This window comes from Macaca fascicularis, chromosome 10, assembly GCF_037993035.2.
Source record: "Macaca fascicularis isolate 582-1 chromosome 10, T2T-MFA8v1.1".
Taxonomy (NCBI): Eukaryota; Metazoa; Chordata; class Mammalia; order Primates; family Cercopithecidae; genus Macaca; species Macaca fascicularis.
In genome coordinates this window covers 7,924,681-7,945,031 of record NC_088384.1, presented here as the reverse complement: position 1 = coordinate 7,945,031, position 20,351 = coordinate 7,924,681, and the positions used below count along the sequence as shown (strand labels likewise).

Genomic DNA, 20,351 nt, shown 5'->3' with positions numbered 1-20,351 from the left:
TTGCAGGTGTCAGAATACATGAGGCCCTGTGTGTGGTCCTCCAGTTCGCTGCCTGGCATCAGGTGTGGTGTGCAAATACAAATTGGTCATGTGCAGTGTGGCAGGCACTGTGGCAGCCCCTTGGGTTACTGTGGTGGATGATGTAGAGATGGCTCGGGGCTCACTGTTGAATCCAACTGCAGCAGCCTCTGGGCTGCGTGCTGGGAGGGACGTGAGGAGAGAGGGGAATGTGCAGTGGCCAACCTCTCAGCTGATGTGAAGGGCTCGAGAAGGACCAGAAGCTTGGGGAGGAGTTCGCTGATCAAAGGGGAGGTGCCATCCAAGCAAAGGAACGGAATGTGCGAAGGCTGAGAGGCAGGAAAGGGTGAGGAGGCGAGAGGTCCTGTGGGCAGGCCAGGCAGGAGCAGGGCATATTCTGATAGCACAGTGGGTGCTCTGGTCAGAGATGCACATGGACGAGACCGTCCTGCGAGGACCAGGGGTCCAAGGCGAATTGTGAAGTGGAAAGTGAAGTTGCAGAGAACTGAGTGTACTGTGACCCTATTTGTGGGTTGATAGGTTTATCCTTTTTGTTTCTAAAAGATATATGAAGCCAGGGACCGTGGCTCACACCTGTAATCCCAGCACTTTGGGAGGCTGAGGTGGGAGGATCACTGGAGCCCAGGAGTTTGAGACCAGCCTGGGCAACATGGCAAGACTTCATCTCTATCAAAAAAAGTGACTGTACCATCCCATTTAAAAATTGAGACCCGTGCTTTGTTCACTTTGCATATACCTGCAAGGACACAAGCCAAGTCCTCATGAGCCTCAGACATAACCCACATCCAGCCTGTCTCACATAAAAACTGGCAATTAGGGGTTCACTCCTCTGTTTCACCCACTAGCTTACAAATTCTCTAGTGGGATAGAGTGGGTGTCGGTGACGGTCTGTTGAATGAATTCATTATTTAATTATCTATAATAAAGATCATTTTGGAAAACACAGGATATATGTTCACTGTAGCCAAGCTTCACTGCTCGTAAAGATAGGAAAGCAACGGTGCGGCGTGGAGCTGGGCTTCCCACGGCCCCCACTGGGAGATGCGAGGAGTGTGCGAGGGAGAGGAGACAGCCTGAGAGAGGGGACAGCGTGGGGGACTGCAATGCAATGGGCCAAGTGCAGGGAGGCAGCTGCCAGACCTCTGCAGTTAGGGTGCCCTGCCAGCCAGCACAGAGGGGTGTCTGCTCCTGGAGCCTTTGCCTACCCTCTGCCCTCTCACCCTGCAATGGCTGCTGCCTCCCACCCAGCCTGGCTTTCCTTTGGAGGACCAGGCACTCCCCACCTAAATGACCCCTTCCTCTTCCACGCTGGAGCCCACAGGCCAGTGGTTCCCAGAGTACTTCTCTTGGCCGGCCATTAGCCTGGATGAGATCATAAGGACCAATCCTTCTCCATGTATGCATATGGCGATCATATTTGCTCAAACCAAAAATCAGAATGCTTGCTCTGAAAACTGGATAGAATGTTCAAAGTCTGAGCCCTGCTGGAAAGTCAGAGCTAGGCTGCCATCATAAACATAAATGCATGTTGAAATGGGAGCCTGGTAACCAAAATGAATCTCCAGGGGTGATCAGTCTGCGGAGGATGCCTCACAGCACAGGAAATGGGGTGCTGCCCTCCCCACAGCCCCCAAGGCTGCTCTGATACCCAGTATCTTGCCTGCCCCTTCCCTTCTGGATTTCACCCATCTCCATCCTGCCTCCAGATGTGCTCCCTCCAGATGGGCTCCCTCCACCCACGGGGTGAGGACGCAGTCTAACTCCCCAGTACCCTTGGCCCTGTCTCGAGGTTCGGCTTATTGAATTGGTCTCCCTAACTTTATTCACCCTCTTTTACTTCTCATCACAAAAAGAGCTCAGATCATCCTGTACTGGCCTCTATGTTTGAACGGCTGCTGTCTACTTCTGTTTTGTCTGTTACTTGCATGCACCATGCACACCTCCACGACGACAAGCGGTATGCTTTTCCCTAGAGCCCATGCCTTGTCTGTCCTGGCCTGGCTCAGGCGGCCTCATCTAAGGCTTGCTCCCTCCTTTCCTAGCCAGCCCATGCTTAGGTCTTATGATTCAGTGTGGGGGACACCTCCTCCAGGGAAATCTTCCTTAAAGGGCTCTTTTCCCTGTGTCCCCAGAGGATGCTCCAGTTCCTTCGACGACAGCCAGTTACTATGAATATGACTTGTCTGTTTACCATCTGTGTCTGGGATTAGACGGAGCTCCCTGGGGCGGGGCTGGTAGCTTTCATCCACAACATTTAGCACAGATTCTAGCACATAGTAAGTGTATAACACTTGTTTGGTGGGTGAATGGATGAGGGAATCAATGAAGGAATGGATGAACGGGTTTCAAAGTCACTGTACCATGGGTTGTCATGCTTCTTCCCCACCAACACCCACCTCCTATGAAAAGGGTCTCCTTACCCTTCTGCCAGCAAAGCGTCCATAGGGGTCCCTCAGGGAGGGGAGAAGCCCCTTCCTCCCCACACACCTCCCTCTGACCAGTGCTGGGTCTGCAGAGGGAAATGCTCTGTGCCCCTCGGGCTGACCGGGACACGACCTGCACCAGGACTCACACCCACTTGGGCTGCATGGTTGGGAGCAGGGGAAGCCTAGAGAAGCCCAGTGCCAGACAGTCACAGTTTACCCGGAATGACTCCTTCAACCTCCTGGGGAAAAGCTTCAGGCATTCTTCTGCGGTGATGAAGTGGCTGTTCACGTAACTTTTTGAAGGAGTTGGAGGCTGCGGTGGAGTGGTTTCCGGCCCTCTCATTGGAGGATCTGGAACAGTGACAAAGATCAGGGTTTCCACTAGGGCCCATCAGCTTCATTCTCTTTTTTTTTTTTTTTTTTTTTTTTTTTGAGACAGTCTTGTTCTTGTTGCCCAGGCTGGAGTACAGTGGTGCAATCTCAGCTCACTGCAACCTCTGCTTACTGGGTTCAAGAGATTCTCGTGCCTCAGCCTCCTGAGTAGCTGGGATTACAGGCATCCGCCATCGCGCCTGGCTAATTTTTGTACTTTCAGTTCAGACAGGGTTTCACCATGTTGGCCAAACTCCTGACTTCAGGTGACCTGCCTGCCTCAGCCTCCCAAAGTGCTGGGATTACAGGTGTGAGTCACCATGCCCGGCCCACCAGCTTCATTTCTACACCAACACTTTATCTCTGCCTGTCCCAAATCCTGTTGAAGCCCCATACAGTATCCTCCTGTGAGTTGAACACAGCATTGACCTTCTTACTATCTAGTTTCTTTTCCTTCAATTCTCAGACACTTTCCTCCTCTTCCAGGAGGAACCGTGCTCCAGACTGTGGGGCCTCCTTTCACCCTCACAGACCACACTTGGCACCCTGGCATGTTTACTTGTCCTGTGTCTCTGGTTCATCTCCCAATTCCCAGAGGAGGAGAATGAGAATTCCTGCCTCTTTTTTGTTTCCTGGAATCATGTCCTAAAGATAAGAATATAGAATTCATTCAACAGTCATTAGTTCAGCAGCTATTTCCTGACCATGTATCTGTTAAGTAACATGCTGAGGCCTTCATCTGTTTCTTGGTCCTTCCAGCAATGCTCAGGAGAAGGTCCTCATGTTTGTTTACACACAAGAAAACCTATCATCCCTCGCACTTTACCTACAGGGTGGTGAGGCTCAGGGGTCCCCAGCTCACCTGAGAGGTAGAGCTCGTGGACAGCACAGCTGAATTCAGGTCCTCTGATACTAAGACCCAGTTGGTTCCCTACTACCTATGCCCTCTCTCTCCCCTAAAATTAAAGAAGGAAGTGTAACCTCTCCTTAAACACTCCATGTCGGCCAGGCGGGGTGGCTCACGCCTGTAATCCCAACACTTTGGGAGGCCAAGGCGGGCTGATCATGAGGTCAAGAGATCGAGACCAGCCTGGCCAACATGGTGAAACCCCATCTCTACTAAAAATACAAAAATTAGCTGGGCGTGGTGGTGCATGCCTGTAGCCCCAGCTACTCGGGAGGCTGAGGCAGGAGAATCGCTTGAACCCAGGGGGCTGAGGTTGCAGTAAGCTGAGATCATGCCACTGCACTCCAGCCTGGTGACAGAGGGAGACTCTGTCTCAAAAAAAACAAAAACAGAAACAAAAACAAACAAACAAAAAACCTTCCATGTCTACCCCGTTTCCATTTGGCTGGGGTCATCTGAGTGTGACCTTGTGTCAAAGCCAGGCTACACACCAGGGACTTGGTTCCAGACGTGGTTCTCTGCACCTGTTGCTCCTGCGCCCTCCCCCTGGTGTGGTGGGCAGATGGATGGGGGAGAGGGTACCCCAAGCTCATGGGCATCCTCTGCCCCTCTTGAGCCTGGCTTCTGCCTCATCTGCCTCACTGCAGAGGCTGCAAGTGGCCTCCCTCCCGTTCCTTACTGCCCGGCAGAGAACACCCCCACCCCACCGCCTGACCCCTCTGCCACAACCCCTGACCCGTAGCAGAGGCCACACAGGGCCTCACTCCCCACCATGCTAGAATTCTTCACGTGTGAGAAAGCAGCTTACAGGGGCAGGGAGGAGACAGGCAGGGAGAGGAGGAGAGGAAGTAAGAGGAGAACATGGGCAGCCAGGAAGCCGGAAGCAGGTGATGGAGACAGAGTCCAGTTCCAGCTGTGACGGCTTTGCCAGCACTATGTGCCCTGGGCCCCAATTTCCTCACCTGAAAAATGAATGCACCTGGCAGGTGGGACGCAGTCATTTAAATACAGGCGAGTTCCTTCTCCTTCTTATTTTCCTTAAAAAATATCAAAACACCTAGCCAGAGACAGTGGTGAAATTCTAAAATGCTCTGGCTTCTCATGATGCCATTTTTCAGGGGTGTGAGAGCTCTCTGTTTAAGGGTGGCAAATGACAGTCTGGCAAGGCTGGGGGACCTTGGTGAGGATCCAGCCTGAGTCTCTGGGAAACTCACCACCTTACACAGTCACCTGCAGACCCAAGGCTGGGAAAATGGAAAATGCACGGGGCTCCTGCATTCCGCCTGGCCAGCCTGCAGGGTATTTGCAGCAAAAGAGAAGAGTATTCCACTGAGATACCTGTGTGATTTCTGCAGCTTCTCTAGAGGGCTTGTTTGTCTACCAAAATATCTTTGGTGTGTGAGAAAGCAGCATCAGTGAGTGGCGAGGCGGCCCCAGCATACGGCACAAAGATGGGTTCCTAACAACTGGTGGAGGGTGAGGCTGGCGGCGTGGCTGGGCGGCCTTTTAGAGCCTCTGCATCATTCTCTGTCCATGGGGAGGAATAATATTTGTCTTGCCTGTATGTGGTATTGTTAATTACAGATAACCAGCAACTACATTAGGGGAAAATCTTAAAGGCTGTGAGGTATGATTCAAGAAACAGGCTTTGGGGCACAAACTTTCTGAACCATTTGTGCTCTGAGTTTGTAGAAGACTCTTTCAGGCACAGTTCTGCACTCACAGTTCTCAACATGGTCAGACAAAATTAAACAAAAACGGTTGTTTGCAGCCCCGGAAGACACCTCGTTTCAACATCACAGCTTACGCTACTTCAACCCAAGTGACCTGGTGGCACTGCTACCAAAGACGTGTGGTGTCACCCAGGACGCATCCCACAGGGTATGGACCTGGCCGTTAGCTACCTTCAAATCCTGCCGCAAAATCAAGATAGCTCATCCCTTCCTTCTCAAAGCCTATTTTAGTGGTCAGCAGGGCATACTGCTCATCGTCCATGGGCATCCCAGTGTCTTCCAGTACCTGACGAGGGAGAGAGGGGAGGGTGGAGAGGCGTTAGGTGGTTCCGCGGGTCACTACTCCCCGAGCACCTCCTGCCCCTGCGCCGGCTCACAGCAGGGCCCATGATGGTTACTTACCTGACCCCACCCACAGGCTGCCAGAGGGTAGGACCAAGTCTGCTGTGTCCCTGGGCCTTGCACAAGGCTTGTGTTTGTTGGGTGAGTAAGTGAACAAAGGGACAAGTGGCGCAGTCAGCATGGTGCTCGGGCCCACTGGCGCTACTGCAGACTTTTCCAAGCTGTGCCATCCAAGATACCCAAAGCCACACTTGTTACTGCCGTGGCTTTAGAGTCTCATACATCAGGTTTATGTTCACATATATTCAAGAAAACAAAATAAAGCAAGCAAGGTAGTTTGAGGAGGGAAAACTGAAGTTTTCATTCAAGTTTCATTATGATCCCAGTTTACATGAAAAGCGGCTGTGTTTTTTTTTTAATGGGGGGGCATCCATGAACGCTATTTTTTCTTCTCCATATGTTAGTCCACTCACGGAAAGTTATTCCTGATTCCTTCCCTCCAAAACACATGACCTACTGTTTCAGTTTTGGGTATACTGGGGGCAGAGGGAGCACCCAAGAAAATACTCTTCTCTGCTTTGCAAATACTGAAGTGGAATTGTCTCGATGACATCTCCCTAGGAATTACAGAAAAGATGATGCCCTTTGGCCAAAAACCCAGACAGAGCTGCCTGCGCGAATGTGAGCCACCCACAGAAGGAGTGCTGGGTGGATAGAGGCAGATGGAAGGCACCACCTCTGCTGATCTCAGAGTATTCACAATCCAAGTGGGAAAACACGGGTTTTCCTCCAAGAAAGAACATGGAATCACAGTTCTAAATGCATCTATGGACCAAGGGGCCAAAGATGTCCAGGATGACCAACCCCACCGGGAACAGGGGATGGAATACTTTCTAGGAGAACTGGGTTTGCTGATGGGTTGCGAAGAAAGTGTGTGTTGGGGGGTGAGGAATACACAGGTTATCGTCAACAAAGTCAGCAGACATCACCGGAAGTCAGAGTAAGTTCCAGGTGGAGGAGTGCAGTGGCGCTCAGTGCATTCAGCGGAAGAGGCGGCTGGGGAGGGAACAGAGGGACCAGGTGAGGCAGTGTTGCCCTCATCATGGTCATTGAGCAGCACCTCTTAGTGCCCGTGTGTACCAGGCACGGTGGGGGGCTCTGTACAGGCTCCATGCGGATCTCATTTAATCCTCAGCAGAAGCCTCAAGAAAGGCACTCTTTCTAACCTCATTTTAACACCATGGAAACTGAGTCTTAGGGAGTTTGGGCCATTTTTCTTAAACACATGCATAGGAAGCGACAGACCTGGGGTTCAAATCCAATTCTTCTTTTCTTCTTCTTTTTTTTTTTTTTTTTTTTTTTTTTTTTTGAGACAGAGTCTTGCTCTGTCACCCAGGCTGGAGTACAATGGTGCCACCTAGGTGCATTGTAACCTTTGCCTCCGCGGCTCAAGTGATCCTCCTGCCTCAGCTTCCCGAGTAGCTGGGATTACAGGCACATGCCACCACACCCAGCTAATTTTTGTATTTTTAGTAGAGACGGGGTTTCACCATGTTGACCAGGCTGGTCTCAAACTCCTGACCTCAAGTGATCCACCTGCCTCAGCCTCCCAAAGTGCTGAGGCATGAGCCACCACGCCCAGCCTCAAACCCGGTTCTTATTAACCACTGTGATGAGATCTACTGTAAGGTCACAGGGGCCTGGACAAAGAAGAAAAGAGATGAAAATGGACAGGGAACGGCCCAGTGGGAGTGAGAAGCTCCGCCATGGAGCCCTGGTGTCCTCCATGTATCCAAAGAAGCCACATAGGCAAAGACCAGCCTGAGCCTTGGTGGAGCCTGAAAGGATGGGAGGCCTCTAAGGAGCTGGCCAGAGCCCACCTCCCACCTGCCTCCCTATCTCCCCAGGAAGGCTGTCAGGAGACAGTTTCTCCTATCTCCAGATTCTGACAGGGTGAGGGGCTTTCTGCCCCGGCCCCTCACACTAAAGCTGCAGAAGGGAAGCCTGTTGGCTGCAGTCTGGATGTGGCTCTCAGCAACAGGGCACTCCACACCTTGTGGTGCAGTCAACAGCTTCTTTCGTTTAGGCGTCATCCTTTTTGATATTCGGGAAGAGGACCAGAGAGCTGGCCCTTGTGGCTTATTCTCCCTTTCGCTGTCTATGTAAATAACAGTCTGATCATGAAAGTGGCGCATTGTATCTTTGCTGGTCCAATCAGTCAAGCCTGGCCTCGGCTTCCTGTGTGTGGAGGTACACAGGCCGTGATGTGGCTGGTGCAGGGCTGGAAGCTGAGAGAAAAGGGAAGGGATGGAGGCGTTACAGTGCTGCCCAGGGGGATTCAGGGGAGTGGCAACGCAGGAGTACAAGGCTATCACCAGGGCCTGCCTGTGGAATTGGGCAGGAAGCATGTGACTAGGAATGCTGACAGTTCTGTGCCATCTGCACATGGTCCCCGGCCTAGTTCTGCCTGTCCCAGCACAGGATAGCCCTGGTGTTCAGGTAGAAAGCTGTGGCCCCCACAGAAGTACCCACAGCCACGGTGAATCTCTGATTGGTTGCTTGCTTTGAAAAAAACTTAATATTTTGAAAACAATTGCACATGAATTATTCATGGCAAATTCTTCTTGCTCAGTTCTTTCACAAAACCATATGTACTAGATCATAAGGAAATGTCTGCAGGCAAATGTTCCCCAGCCTGGAGGGCTGTGAGGTGCCAGGGAGATTCGTACCATCCCCCAGGCCCTCAGCAGCCTGTCCAGCAGTCACAGGAGCGTAATCCCTAGGGGTGCAGAGCACCGCAGAGAACACAAACGTTGCAAGTGCTATTCCCAGAAGAGGCTCAGGGCAGGCCCCAGATGCCAAGGCCTCTAATGCGTCTTCCGAGGCTCCCCTTGCACCACTTTCATTTCTAAGATGAACACAGCAGCAAATCAACCAGATTTATCATGACCATTGGAGGCGACATGCAATACGAAGGAAGGCGTACCAGCAAGGTTTATAAAACAGATTTAAATGTTTAACCATTCAAGTCATTTCCTTTGGTCTTTTCTAGGAGGCATTCCCCTAAGAAAGTTGCCCAAAGACTGACAAACTATGGTCTGGCATGTGTTGATTCACCAGAGAGTCGTCACTCCTGCCATCCCTGGGGCGTCCCTTAGATTGTAGACCGACTCTTCCCCAGGAGGCCACAACATTTCAGGGAACTGTTGCCGGGCCCTCTCCACCCTGAGAACGTGCCCAATGATGAAAGTGAAGACTCAGCCTTTTCTAAACGCAGCCCCTGCACAACATTCTGTGAGAGAAGCAGCCACCAGTTTCTGTGTGTGACACTTGTTTGCTATGTCTCTTTGCAGCACTTTTTTGGCGGTTTCTATGTGATTACACTACATATTCTTAACTTTTCACAGTCTGTTTAGACCTAATGTTATGCCACTTCACATAGACTGTAGAAACTTTGCAACTTCATAGAGGTCTCCTGCACCCTGTTTTTTGTTGTTGTTGTTGTTGTTGTTTTTCAGATGGAGTTTCACTGTTGTTGCCCAGGCTGGAGGGCAATGGCACAATCTTGGCTCACCGCAACCTTCGCCTCCCGGGTTCAAGTGATTCTCCTGCCTCAGCCTCCCGAGTAGCTTGGATTACAGACATGTGCCATGCACCACCATGCTCGGCTAATTTTGTATTTTTAGTAGAGACAGGGTTTCTCCATGTTGATCAGGCTGGTCTCGAACTCCTGACCTCAAGTGATCTGCCCACCTCAGCCTCCCAAAGTGCTAGGATTGTCCTGTACCCTGTTCTTATGGTATAGTTGACATTTGTTTCACATCTACATATGTTATAAATCCCACAAGACAATGCCATGATTTTTGCTTTGAATATTCCTATGTGGTTTTTAAATGAAGAAAAATAATAGCCTTCTATATTTAATCAGCAAATTGCCATTTCTAATGTTCTTTGTTCTGTTGTGGACAGCCAAGTCTTCCTAGTATCAAATTCCTTCATCCTAAGAAATTCCTTTAGCCTTGCTTGTAGCGAAGATCCACTTGCAATGAATTATCTTAGCTTCTGTTTTATTCAGTTTGAAATAATCACCTTCATTCTTGAAGGAGACTTTGGCTGGGTATAAAATTCTGGGTTGGGAGGTATACGTTTGGTTTTGCTTTTGCTTTTTTCCTTCCCATATGTTACTGTTCCACTATCTTCTCACCTCCTCCATTGTTTCTGGTGCAAGGCCAATGGTAATTTAAAATGTTGTTTTCCTGTTTGTAATGTGTCATTTTTCTCATGCTGCTTTTAAGATTTCTCTCTTTGATTTTGCTTTTCAGCAGTTTGTCTGTTATTTTCTTTGTAATATCCTACTTGGGGTTTTCTGAGCTTCTGGAATCTATATTAGGGCCTTTCACCAAAATTGGCAAATTTTAGCCATTATTTCTTCACATATGTCCTCTTCCCTAACCCGTCTTTTTTCCTTTTGTGATTCCAATTACACCTATGTTAGACCTTTTGATATTGCTCATATGATTATGAAACACTATTCTCTCTTTCTCTCTCTTTTTAAAAAACTTTTCTCTCTCCTCTTCAGTTTGTATAACTATTAATCTATTCTTAGGCTCATTGACTTCTGTCATCTTCATTCTGTGGTTGAGCTATCTGGTGAATTTTTTGTTTCAGATATCTTATTTTTCAGTTCCAGAATTTCCATGTGGTTCTTCTTATAATTTCTATTTCTCCACTGAGATTTCATATATTTTCATTCATTATGAGTATATTTTCCTTTGTATCACTGAGCATTTTTATAACAGTTACTTTAAAGTCTTTGAGTGTTAATTCTAACATCTGGTAATCTTAGAGTCTTTTGAGAAAGATCACATTTTTTCTGTCTCTCCAAATGTTGAATAATTTGGGGTTATATCCTGGACATCGTGGAGGTTACGGTGTGGGGCCTCTGGATTCTGTTGTAGTTCTCCAAAGAGTGACATTTTTTATGTCTACATATGTTATAAATCTATATATCTATGCATTTTATACAAATCTATATATTTGGTTCATGTTTTTGAGCAGGCAGTAGGGCTTGGTTGGAGTCAAACTGAAAAAGTTTGAGTGTGTTGGGCTGCAGCTTCAATTTCAGTTCAGTTCTTATATCCTTAGCTAGGTTACTTGCAATCTGCTCTGCTCATATGTGGTTTAGAGTCAGCCAGAGATTGAGGAAGAATCTATATGCAAAAGCGGGAGCATCTACTCTCTCTGGCTCTCTCCTTTTCAAAATGCCCCCTTTCTCCATCCCCATCTTTACTTTCAGGTAGCATTAGTTACCCAGACCTCTTCCCTCTGGTTCTTCAAGCCAGAAAGGTTATTAGTTCCTCAGGTGAACAGCTATAGAAAATGAGAACTCATTCATGCTATTCCCCTCTTTAAGAGTTGACATCCTCCTGAATGTTCTTGCCTAGTCTAGTTTCATTTTCCAGGACCTTCAAGCATTTGGTTATTTAATAAATTACTGACTTACTGACTTACTTAACATTGTCCAGTGTTTATACTTGGTATCTCTGGGAGGGCTGGTCCAGTAGAAGCTTACTTAGCCAAACTGGAAGCAAAGCTCCCAGGAATATTTGCTGGGTGCTACAGCAAGCACATTCTTAAGACACAGGTATCACCAGCTCAGGGAGAGCTTTCTCGGTCCTCCCCAGCCTGGGCGACCAAAAAAAAATCTTGAGCTTCCATACCCCTTCTGTTTACTTCCGTCATAGATAGTCCCTTGCACAGAACCTAACACATGGCAGGCACTCAACAAATTGCTATTGTGTAGAGAATTACCAGCACTTCCTTTTCACTTGTATATGCCAAGAGCACATAGTAAGTGTTCACTAAAAGTTGCATGAGAAGGAGAGAATGGGATGTCAACATAAGGAACAGCTGGCAACACTCACAGACTCTTGCTATTGTATCTGGTTGAATCTTGAGTCTGACTAAGAAAGCCCACGCCTATGCAGATATGAGTACCAGGTGGTCATTCAGCTATGGCGAGGAAGGAGTTGGAATATTAAGAATACTGTGGACCAGGCACAGTGGCTCACACCTGTAATCTCAGCAGTTTGGGAGGCTGAGGCGGGTGGATTGCCTGAGATCAGGAGTTCAAGACCAGTCTGGTTAACATGGTGAAACCCCATCTCTACTGAAAATACATAAATTAGCTGAGCATGATGGCAGGTGCCTGTAATCCCAGCTACTCAGGAGGCTGAGGCAGGAGGATCGTTTGAACCTGGGAGGCAGAGGTTGCAGTGAGCTGAGATCGTGCCTTTACACTCCAGCCTGGGCAACAAAAGCGAAACTCCATCACAGAAAAAAAAAATAATAATGTGAGGCCAGAGAAAAAGATACTTTCCTTGTGAGACACACAAAAGGGCCCAGGAGGAAAGGGAGACAGTACAGGGACTGGGAGGTGCCAGCTCCTCAGCGGGTGGTACAGACTTCAGTGTGGGTATCTCAGTGTGTGTGCTGGACCAGCCGTGGGATCCTCATCAGTCTTCCCCTAATACTACACTTAGCAAAGTTCTCTTCTGAAAATATCAGTTAAGGGGAGCCAAGGGAGAGATTCCTGTTTGTATTTAAGCCAGAGATTTAAAGGATGCACCCTGAGGAGATTCAGGGGCACAAAATTTGGAGACTGGCTTTTTTTTTTTTTTTTCTGAGATGGAGTTTCACTCTTGTTACCCAGTCTGAAGTGCAATGGTGCAATCTCGGCTCACCGCAACCTCCACCTCCTGGGCTCAAGCAATTCTCCTGCCTCAGCCTCCTGAGTAGCTGAGATTACAGGCACGCGACACCACATCCAGCTAATTTTGTATTTTTTAGTAGAGATGGGGTTTCACCATGTTGGTCAGGCTGGTCTCGAACTACTGACCTCAGGTGATCCACCGGCCTCACCCTCCCAAAGTGCTGGGATTACAGGCGTGAGCCACCGCGCCCGGCTCAGACAGGCTTTTTAGCCATCCCTCCGTGCCTGGAAATCCTGTGGCCTAAATTCTTTTGTGATAAAACTAAAGAGTTATGGGTTTTATTTTCAATAGTAATATTATTTCTATTTCTTTACATACCCATTCACAGACAACATGAAACAGGTACCAAAAAAAAAAAAAAACAAACAAAAGTCTGCCTTCTCTAGAATTTCAGACATGCTCTGTCTCCCCACCTCCCCCATCTCAGGGATACCTCATCTTCCAGTTCCTCCCCTACCTATGAACCACCTGCCACCACAGAGCTGTGTCATCCAGAATGCAGGCATGATCTGAAAGTTCCAGTCATGAAGGTTATCTGATCACATGCAAAGCAGGTACTAAGGAGAAGAGTACTATGGCTGAAAAAGAATATGACATTTTCAAAATAGGTCTAATTTGTATTTGAACGGAAGATTCAAATTCTTTTGGCAAATGCTTCCTACCATCATCAGACACACGTCTGACTGTCCATGTGGCCCCAGCAAGACAGAATCTTCAAAGCTGATGCAAACTGGGGTCACAGGCAATTGTGATGTCATGGTCATGTGCACAGGCCGCAGGATATTGGGCTCAGGATGCTGTTGCCAGCTATGAGTGCAGATAAATAATGGGGTCTCCTTTTCAAGTCTTCACCAACAGGAATACTGTGAAGAATGCCATGAATGGTCACAGGGCGCAGGGCATCTCAGATAAGAAGCCCCTTGCAGGAAAACACCGACAGCCACCGTGTGCCTGATTACAAGTACACTTCTCAAGCACAGAGCCCACCATCAACAGCATACTGCCAAAAGCCAGAGCTGGCTTCTGAGCCACAAACCCTCCTTCCTGGCTCCAGATAGGAACGGAAGCTTCCCAAGGATCGCCACGAAAGAGCCACGATTGAGGAGCTACCAGGGGCCACCCCAGGACCGAATGACTTCCATCCCTCATTTAAACCTTGCAACAATGCCTCAACAGAAGTATGACCAACTCCATGTTCTAAATGAGGAGATTAAAGTTTAAGAAGGCGAAATAAGCCAACTGCTTTCTAGGAAGACACAAGTGGTAAGAAGTAGAGCAAAGATTTGAACACGAGTCGGTCGGACTCCACGGGACAACATTGTCTTGTAGACTCAGCACTGGACAAGACAAGAGAGTGTCAGGTTCAACCTTGTCCTTTACTGATGAGAAACCCAAAGCTCAGAGATGCAAGCTCCTGCCTCATGTTCATGTGTGAGCAGTAAGGAGCCACTCACATGACTCTGTTGGGTGTGCTGCTGCCCAGGGAAGCCTGGGAGCCAAGGACTGCAACCTGGCTCTGACAGCCGAGGCTGAAGTGCAGCTGAGGCTCTGGCTGTACAAACAGCATATGACGCTGCTTCCTTTTGCACAGGATCCTCACCCTGGGAGACGCGTTGCTCCACATCAGATGACCAGCCTGGCACCGTCCACAGAGGACACACTAGGTTTGTTTCTTCACCAACTGTTGTGTGCCATGTGTTTGAAACAGGTCTACAGCAGGGATAGGGTGTCTATGAGTCAGCAACTACACAACAAACAAGCTGAAATTCAGTGGCTTACAACAAAATAAGCATTTGTTCTTGTACTTGCAGGTCCGCGGGTCAAGTGTGGGTTGGCTCATGTGAGATGGGTGTGGCTGGGTGTTTCTTTTTGCTTTCTTTTCTTTTCTTTTCTTTTTTTTTTTTTTTGAGACAGAGTCTTGCTCTGTTGCCCAGGCGGGAGTGCAGTGGTGTGATCTCGGCTCACTGCAACCTCCGCCTCCCAGGTTCAAGCAATTCTCCTGCCTAACCCTCTTGAGCAGCTGGAAGTACAGGTGCCCGCCACCACACCCGGCTAATTTTTGCATTTTTAGTAAAGACACGGCTTCACCATGTTGGTCAGGCTGGTCTTGAACTCCTGACCTCAAGTGATCCACCCGCCTCGGCCTCCCAAATTGCTGTGATTACAGGCATGGCTGCGTGCGGGTTGACTGGGCTTGGCTCCCGAATGCAGGCTGGATTTGGACCTGCTTTATGTAGATTCATTCTGGGGACCAAACGGAAGGGACAGAGCTGCCCTAGGCAAGCTCTTCGAGCAGCAGATGATGGGTGCACAGGCTTAGCATGTTCCAGGTCAAGGAAAGCCATATATTAGTGGTGAGGGAAACACACGCCATCCACTTAGGGGTAAATGATGGGGAACAGGGAGGGAGGGGGTAACAGTGGTAAGATGAGCTCTGTGGCCCTTTCCAGCTCTGATCTATGGGATTCTGTTTACTTTGGTAAAATGCTATGACCGTTAGAAACATGCCATGATCACAATTTAAATCACTCCCATAAATCTAGACATTTCTAGTCCCTAGACTAAATCTTCTATCTGGTCCCCACATTAATTCTATTTGATCCATAGTGGATGGGACTGCACCACACTTCCAAAAACAATCCTTCCTCCAACCTTAGTGCCTGACTCTAGGCCTTCAGCACAGACTGATGGTTTGCTAACGACAATCACAAAGTCGAAAAATGTTCATGTTTTCTTTTCTTCTTTGCTGCTGGCATGATCATGACAATGAAAATGATGACGATGATAAATTGGTTTGGTTTGTTTTTGTTTTTTAACTATATTATCCCCATGAAAACTACAAGACTAGAATTGTGTTTAGATGGCACAGAATGACATAATGCTGAACCTAAGTGCAAGCTTCAAAAACTGAGACTGAAAGATGAGGCGACATGACCGCCTTTCAATGTCAAGGGCAATTCCAGGCATAACTAATGCATTGACTAGACATGTCCATTTTAGAAGCAAAGATCCAGAACCCAGCTTGGGTCTACATACACATGTAAAATCTCAGCATGTTCTGCGGGCAGAACTTCACTGACAGATTTTGAACATGGCAGTTCGGTACTTCACTGACAGATTTTGAACATGGCAGATAAAAGCAGACAAGTCATTCCTACTTCAACTTCAGAGGAGGCTGTTCTCAGGTCCTGGAGATCAGATCTGTCATTCAAAGGGCAAGTGGGAAGAAGCTCAAAGCTCAGGACAAACGGGCACAACAGGAAAAGCTGATGCTTAGCAGCCACCTCCCCTGCGGAATCCCAAGGCTCTCTGTCACTCAGCCTCTGCACGCCTTTATGTTCTCTCTTGCTGATTTCAAGAGCAGATACATTTCTAACATATAAATGTAATGTAAGTCCAGTTATGATTCCAATAATGCATCTGGGGGGTAATTGAATAAAATGATTTTAAAGTCTATACAGTAACATATAAACCTGGCCTGAGAATAGCCAAGAAAATACAAAAAGGAAGAACATTGAGAAAAGAACTGTTTTACTAAATTAAAGAACCATATTGCACTTACATAGAAAGAGATGTATAAATCAGTGGGATGAAAATTTTCGGATGTAGACCCTAGTATAATGAGAATGTCATAAATGACAAACGTAATAGTCTAATTCAGTAAGAAAATACAGAAGAGCCTCATCTTATATCATACATAAAATTAATTCCACATGGATTAAGCATCTACATTTAAAAATAAAAATAAATTCTCACGATAAAACAATGGGAAAGAGGAGCTCAGGCTAACTAAAATCAAAGACATGCAAATTCAAATAATGACTATAATTCTGACTGGTATGTTAGCATATATTAAACATTTTTATTATACCCAAAGTTGGCAAACATTGGGAAATTAGTAACTACCAAACGCTTGTGGTAGGAATGAATTTGATAGAATCATTGGAAATGTAATATGGCAATATGCATTAAACATTTAACTGTGCATATTCTTTTGACCTAGAAATTTCACTTATTCTATAAGCAAGAAATTACAATAATTTCAATACATGTTCATCAATTGTAACAAATGTACCACTCTGGTGAGAGGTGTTGTTAGTGGGGGAGGCTGTGCACGTGGGGACAAGGGTATATGGGAACTTTGCAGTTTCCACTAAATCTCGCTATAAACCTAAAACTGCTCTAAAAACATTCTATAAAAAACCAAACAAAATTCTTGTAAGAAAGTCTAGGAGATTGAGGTGGGGGTGGGGGTGGGGGAATGAAGGAATAACACCTTATTAACCACGGCTACAAACCTAGAATTTATTTAGGAAAAAAAAAGACAATAGATATATTTGGTTGTATAAAAACTTCAAACATTTTAATGGCAAAATATGGAACTACAACAAAACAAAAAGACAAATGATATATTTGGAAAATATGTTTGTATTGCAGAAGACAAAGAGCTGATAAATTATTAATTAATTCCGCAGATGTTTTGAGCATCTCTATGACAGGTACTGTCCAGGAACTAGGAATACAACAGTGAACAAAACAGCCAAGCCCTAGCCCTCAGGTGCCAGGCCCTATTTTGAGGGTTATACATTGTTGTCAGTTGAACTGTATACCCCAAAAGATAAAACAAGGTCTCAATCCTGGTTCCAGTGAATGTAACCTTTAATGGAGCTGGGATCTTTTCAGATGGAATCAAGTTAAGATGAAATTGTGCTGAATGAGAATAGTTCCTCACCCAATGACTGGTGTCCTTAGAACAAGAGGGAAATTTGGACAGAGGCAAACAGAGAGAACATGATGTGAAGACATGCAGACAAAGAAGAAAGAGATCAAAGAGGCCATGTGGAGCCCGAGGCAGAGGCTGGAGTAACGCAGCTACAAGCCGCGGGATGCCGGATGGCAGGCAGCCACTGGGAGCTGGGAGAAACAATGAAGGATGCTCCCCAGAGCCAGTGGATGGGAGCATGGCTCTGCTGACACCTTGATTCCAAACTTCTGGCTTCGAGAACTGTGAAAGAATATATTTTTACTATTTTAAGCTACCCAGTATATGGTAATTTGTTACAACTGCCCTAGGAAACTATTAGTTTCCCTAACGGTAACCCTAACCCTATTAGGAAACTATTAGCTTCCTAAGACTGTCGTAACAAATATATGTTGTAATAAATATATATATATATAAACAAATATAAATATACATCATATGTGTGTGTATATATCCATATATAGATAGATATGTATGTATCTCCTCATTTAATCCTTCTAACAATCCAATGATATAGCTACTACTATTATTTCCATTTTAGGAATAAGGAAGCTGAGGCTGAGGGGTGTGCTCACAGGCACACAGTTATTAAGAAGCAGAGCTGAGCTATTCACAATAGCAAAGGTGTGGAATCAACTTAGGTGCCCATCAGTGGTGGACTGGATTAAGAAAATGTGGTACATACACATCGTGGAATACTACACAGCCATAAAAAATAATGAAATCATGTCCTTTGCACAACATGAATGCAGCTGGAGGCCATTATCCTAAGAGAATTGATACAGGAACAGAAAACCAAATACTGTATGTTCTCACTGGTAAGTGGGAGCTAAGTGTTGAGTACACAGACATAGTGATGGGAATAGCAGATAATGCGGACTACTAAAGTGGGGAGGGAGAAAGTGGGGTGTGGGCTGAAAAACCACCTGCTGGGTACTATGCTCACTACTTGGCTGGTGGGATTATTCACGCCCCAAACTTCAGCATTCTGAAAAATACCCACGTAACAAACCAGCAAGTGTATTCCTTGAATCTAAATTTAAATGTTGAAAGTATTGTAAATAATAATAATAAGGAAGAAGAATCAGAGCTGAGATTTGAACCCTGGCAGCCTGGCTCCAGAGTCAACATTTTTAGCCATAATGTGATACTTTATCAAATAGATTCATGCATTTGAAAAATACTTATTGAGCACTTATGATGTGCTAGGCACTGATTTAGATGCTAGAGATAGGGCAGAGGATGAGAAAGACAAAGCTCCCCATCCCCGCCAAGCTTACATGTTAGTGAGGAGTGACTTGTGACTACAGGGGAAAGAGTGTCCTCAGGAGAGAACCAGGCTTGAGTTGGTGCCAACGAGCCAATGCCCAGAGAAGAGCTTTGGGAGCTGGGAGAATAGAAGTCGGGGTCAGATTAAGAGGGATACAGAGCCCCAGGGGGAAAAAAAGTCCCCAGGCTGAGAACCCAGAAGGTGAGGGAGGAACTGGGAGTCCTGGGATTCTTGTGAGAGCATAGATAAATAATGATGTCCATCAAAAACAAATAGCTTTTATAAGTTGACAAGAGGGCAAAGGATGTAAATAGGAAACTCAAAGAAGAACAAATCACAGTGGCAAATAATAATAATAATAAATTTGCTAGTCAGGAAAATAAAAGCAAATTAAAGTTTAAATGAGTTACCATTTTAAAACCATCAGATCAGCAAAAATTTAAAAAGCTATAATGCCTATTGCTTATAAAGGTCCAGAGAAAAAGATACTGTCATACACAGCCACTAGAAATGTGAAACGTTACAGGGTTTTTACAAAAACAAATAGAAAGCATGTTAAAAAATGTTTAAAAAAAAATCTTAAACCAAGATTTTTTTGGTCCTACTCTTGGCATCCATTCCATACAAATAAAAGCATCAGTAGGTAAGGACACATAAAGAAAGATTGTTTAAAGAGGAAAAAATATTAAAAATAAAAGAAATGAATGCCCATCAAAAAAGAATGGCTAATGTTCTGCTTGTTGGAATATCTTGCAGATTTATGCTTCCACTAAGAACAAATGAAAAAGATGTAAAAAAAAATGCATCAAAACATCTGTTTGAAGCATAAGAGAGCTGCTGAGGCAACCAGGACCCAAAGGAACAAAAATCTGAGAGAAGGGGGAAGCTGGAGGAGAGTGAGCCATTTGCTCATTCTGGGAGCCAGGCAAGGAGCTCAGGACTGGGGCAGATGGCCCAGGCAGACAGAGAAACAAGTAAGGTATATGAGGAGCTCATGAAACTGCAGAGAACAAAATGAGAGACCCAAATGACTGGATTCCTAGCAAGAACAAAAAAGAAGAAACATGCCCAATACTCTACCCCTTTTCCTCTCAAAGTATTTGCTGAGTTCTTAAGCTGTGTTGGGCAGAAGACTAAGAAGGCAGGAAGCCTCTGAGAAGCAAAAGAGATTTTTTGGTCACCTTGTGGTCCTGAGGAAACAAGGACTGGAGTTCAGGACCTCCTAGAGGGGAAGGGGCAGGGCTCAGAGAATAACCCAGTGATATGGTTTGGCCATGTCCCCACCCAAATCTCATCTTGAATTCCCATGTGTTTTGGGAGGCACCTGGTGGGAGGTAATTAAATCATGGGGGCAAGTCTTTCCCGTGCTGTTCTCATGATAGTGAATAGGTCTCAAGAGATCTGATGGTTTTAAATAGAGGCATTCCCCTGCACAAGCTCTCTCATTTTTTGCTTGCCGCCATCCATGTAAGATGTGACTTGCTCCTCCTTGCCTTCCGCCATGATTGTGTGGCTTTACTAGCCACGTGTAACTATAAGTTGTTAAACTTCTTTGTTTTGTAAATTGCTCAGTCTTAGGTATGTTTTTATCAGCAGCATGAAAATGGACTAATAAAGTAAAATTGGTACCAGTAGAGTGAAGCATTGCTGAAAAGATACCTGAAACTGTGCAAGCGACTTTGGAACTGGGTAACAGGCAGAGGCTGAAATAGTTTGGAGGGCTCAGA

General features: G+C 46.3%; 1 protein-coding gene across 3 annotated transcripts in view; it reads right to left on the bottom strand.

Moving 5' to 3' along the window:
* Positions 1-20,351, bottom strand: part of EFCAB6 (EF-hand calcium binding domain 6) — a 309,283-nt gene that overhangs the window by 112,273 nt on the left and 176,659 nt on the right. For all 3 annotated transcript variants that reach the window (XM_005567057.5, XM_065522029.2, XM_074003581.1), the window contains 2 exons: positions 5,649-5,763; positions 2,683-2,816 (listed from right to left, as the gene is read on the bottom strand). In XM_005567057.5, the coding sequence (XP_005567114.3) occupies positions 2,683-2,816; positions 5,649-5,763 (249 nt within the window). The remainder of the gene's footprint in view (positions 1-2,682; positions 2,817-5,648; positions 5,764-20,351) is intronic.